Source organism: Parus major, chromosome 3, assembly GCF_001522545.3.
Source record: "Parus major isolate Abel chromosome 3, Parus_major1.1, whole genome shotgun sequence".
Lineage (NCBI taxonomy): Eukaryota > Metazoa > Chordata > Aves > Passeriformes > Paridae > Parus > Parus major.
Window position 1 is genome coordinate 903,959 of NC_031770.1, and position 3,097 is coordinate 907,055.

The 3,097-nt window shown below is 62.4% G+C and overlaps 1 protein-coding gene across 1 annotated transcript in view; it reads left to right on the forward strand.

Moving 5' to 3' along the window:
- SSTR4 (somatostatin receptor 4) overlaps positions 1 to 2,280 on the forward strand; it is a 17,342-nt gene extending 15,062 nt beyond the window's left edge. Inside the window, exon 2 of the mRNA XM_015620400.2 lies at positions 7 to 2,280. Coding sequence (XP_015475886.1) covers positions 7 to 1,074 — 1,068 coding nt within the window. The 3' untranslated portion in view covers positions 1,075 to 2,280. The remainder of the gene's footprint in view (positions 1 to 6) is intronic.
- The last annotated feature ends 817 nt before the right edge of the window (positions 2,281 to 3,097 follow it).

Here is a 3,097-nt window from a genome sequence, read left to right on the forward strand (position 1 = left end):
GCGGAGATCGCGGGCATGGTGGTCCTGCAGTGCGTCTACGGCCTGGTGTGCCTGCTGGGGCTGCTGGGCAACGCGCTGGTCATCTTCGTCATCCTGCGCTACGCCAAGATGAAGACGGCCACCAACATCTACCTGCTCAACCTGGCCATCGCCGACGAGCTCTTCATGCTCAGCGCGCCCTTCGTGGCCACGGCGGCGGCGCTGCGGCGCTGGCCCTTCGGCCGCGCGCTCTGCCGGACCGTGCTGGGCGTGGACGGCCTCAACATGTTCAGCAGCGTCTTCTGTCTGACCGTGCTCAGCCTGGACCGCTACATCGCCGTGGTGCACCCGCTGCGTGCCGCCTCCTACCGCCGCCCGCGCGTGGCCAAGCTGGTCAACGGCGGCGTGTGGCTGCTGGCGCTGCTGGTGGCCTCGCCCATCCCGGTGTTCGCCGGCACCGCCGTCACCCGCGACGGCCGCGCCGTGGCCTGCGACCTGCTCTGGCCCAGCCCGGCGTGGGCGGCCGCCTTCGTGGTGTACAGCAGCGCGCTGGGCTTTGTGCTGCCCGTGGTGGCCATGGCGCTGTGTTACCTGCTGCTGGCCGGCAAGATGCGCGCCGTGGCGCAGGGCGTGGGCTGGCGGCAGCGGCGGCGCTCCGAGGGCAAGCTGACGCGGCTGGTGGTCACCGTGGTGGCCATGTTCGTGGTGTGCTGGCTGCCCTTCTACGTGGTGCAGCTGCTGGAGCTGCTGCTGCCCGGCCGGCTGGACGCCAGCGCGCACAACGCCTCGCTGCTGCTCAGCTACTCCAACAGCTGCGCCAACCCCATCCTCTACGGATTGCTCTCCGAGAATTTCCGCAGCTCCTTCCAGGGCGTGCTGCGCCGCTGCCGCGCCGCCGGCCTGTGCTGCTGCCGAGGCGCCGACAGCGAGCCGGGGGACAGCGAGGACGAGGAGGAGCCCCTGGATTACCGCGCCGCGCCCCGCGGCGACGCCAAGGGCTGCGCGTGTCCCCCCCTGCCCTGCCAGCAGCACCCCCTGCGCCCCCAGCCCTGCTGCGCGCCCGGGGCCCTCCTCCCCAAAACCACCCCCTTCTAGGGGAGCCCGGGGGCCGGGCCGAAAGGGGATCCCGGACGGAGAGAACCCGCCGGGCCGGGGCCCGGTCGCGCCGCGCCGCTCTCCGAAATAAAAAGCCATAAGACTGGCCTGGGACGGAGCGAGTTCCGTGGATTGAGGAGTGGTTATTGCCGCGATTCCGGCAGCTGGGAGCCTCCACCCGGCGTGGGGAGGATCCCAAAACGTTCCGGAGAGTGAGGACCCCATGATTAATAAACGATGCGTTCCCGTTGCTTCCTGGGAGACGAGGAGACACACCGGGGAAAATCCCAAGGGCCGTCAGCTCTGCTGAGTCCCCAGCAAAATGAAACCCCGTGGAACACAACCCCCCTCCCCAAAATTCCCAGGATTTTAGCACGCCCCGGACCAAACTTCCACCAAAACAAACCAAACCAGGAGAACCGGGTTTTGGTGGGCTCAGAAGGCCGGGGTGAGGAACAGCGCGTGGGGGCAGCGTGGAACGAGCCACCTGCAGCTCATTTGGGGTTTAACTTTGCCCTTGGAATGCTGTCCATTATTTATGTCTCATTCCTTCCTTTTTAATCCCACTGGGGAAGTAACCAGCCCTGAACGCTCCGGGGTTTTCCTGGATTCCCGCAGGAATTTTTGGGAAGGGGAGAAAGAACATTCCCTGAGCAGTTCCTCTAAACCAGACTGGCAAAGCTTTATTGGTGCCCACACGGAATCTCCACGAGACAATTCCATCTGACAGGGTAAAATTCCAACAAATAAATAAGGATTTACAAACGGCCCCGGGGCGAGGGGGTGAGGATAAAACAGGGAGTGCCGGGAATTCGCGGGACTCCGACACCATGAGGGAGGAATTCGTGATAAAACTCCGAAGTGGGAATTTGAGATTAGGAGGGAGGAGGAGATTTTTGGGGGTGTGGTGGCAAAACCTCGGATCCACCCAGGAACGAGCTGGGGTTTGAGCTGGATAAGGAGGAAAGGTCCACGGGGAGCAGATCCTGCAGGTGGGATGGTGCCTCTTAGCAAGGTCTTTCCTCTCTCCAACCTCATCCTTCCTTTCCCTTCCTTTTTCCTTGGATATTTTCCCAAGTGACGCCTTTCTATTTTGTTATCTCTTTCTGGATAGTCAGGGATAATTATGGAGAATCGCAACAGCTCCCTCCTTCCCACTGCAGCCAAACTGTCCTAAAATAAACCTGGCACATCCACGGATTTCCAGCCCTCGCTCCATGTGGTTTCGCTTCAATCCATCCCAAGGGATCCATGGACGGGACCCTCGGCTCCCCGGCCTTCGGGATAACGACCCCGTAGGAAAACTGCGATTCTTGCAACGCCTGTGTTTGATTTTCCTGGGATTTTGCAGCCGAGGTTTAGCGTTCCGGGGAGGGGGGGATGCTGCCTGCTGGGAAGTCTGCAGGGTGGGAAGGGGGAATGTGGGGGAACAGAACCACCCCCAGCCCGGCTCTGACCCCAAGGCTTCCGAGACTCCCGGGATAACATTTCACCGGCACGGAGCTGCCAAGGGCGGCCGGAGCAGGACCCCCTCTGGCTCCCCAGGGAAGGATGGATCTGGAAAACCAGATCCTTATCCCGAATTCCACCCCCCAGCCCAGCCCGCGGCTGGGAATGAGGATCCCGCCCCGCGGGAATGTTTTGCTTTGGGACAGAGTCAGCCCTGCGGGAGGGAACGGGGGGGAATCCCTGAGGGCGGGAGGGGCCGTGAAAATATCCCGAATCCAACAATTGAAGGCAACTTAAGTCATGGAAGGAGCCGGACGTGGCACCGCAAACCTCCCCTACAAAACCCACCCCGGCAGCCCTCGTGTCCCTGTTTAACCTCCACATCCCGCAAAAAACGCCAGGAATCGGGAATCAGGAGTTCGAGTCCCACCCTGGTGACACCGAGCCGGGTCCCCGCTGTCAGCAGTGGCCCGAGGTGACAACAGGTGCTTCCCACAACAGCTGAGAACAAACAACCCCATCCCAAAGAAAAGCGGGAGCCTCCCAGCTCCCGGGGAAACCCGTCCAGCCCAGG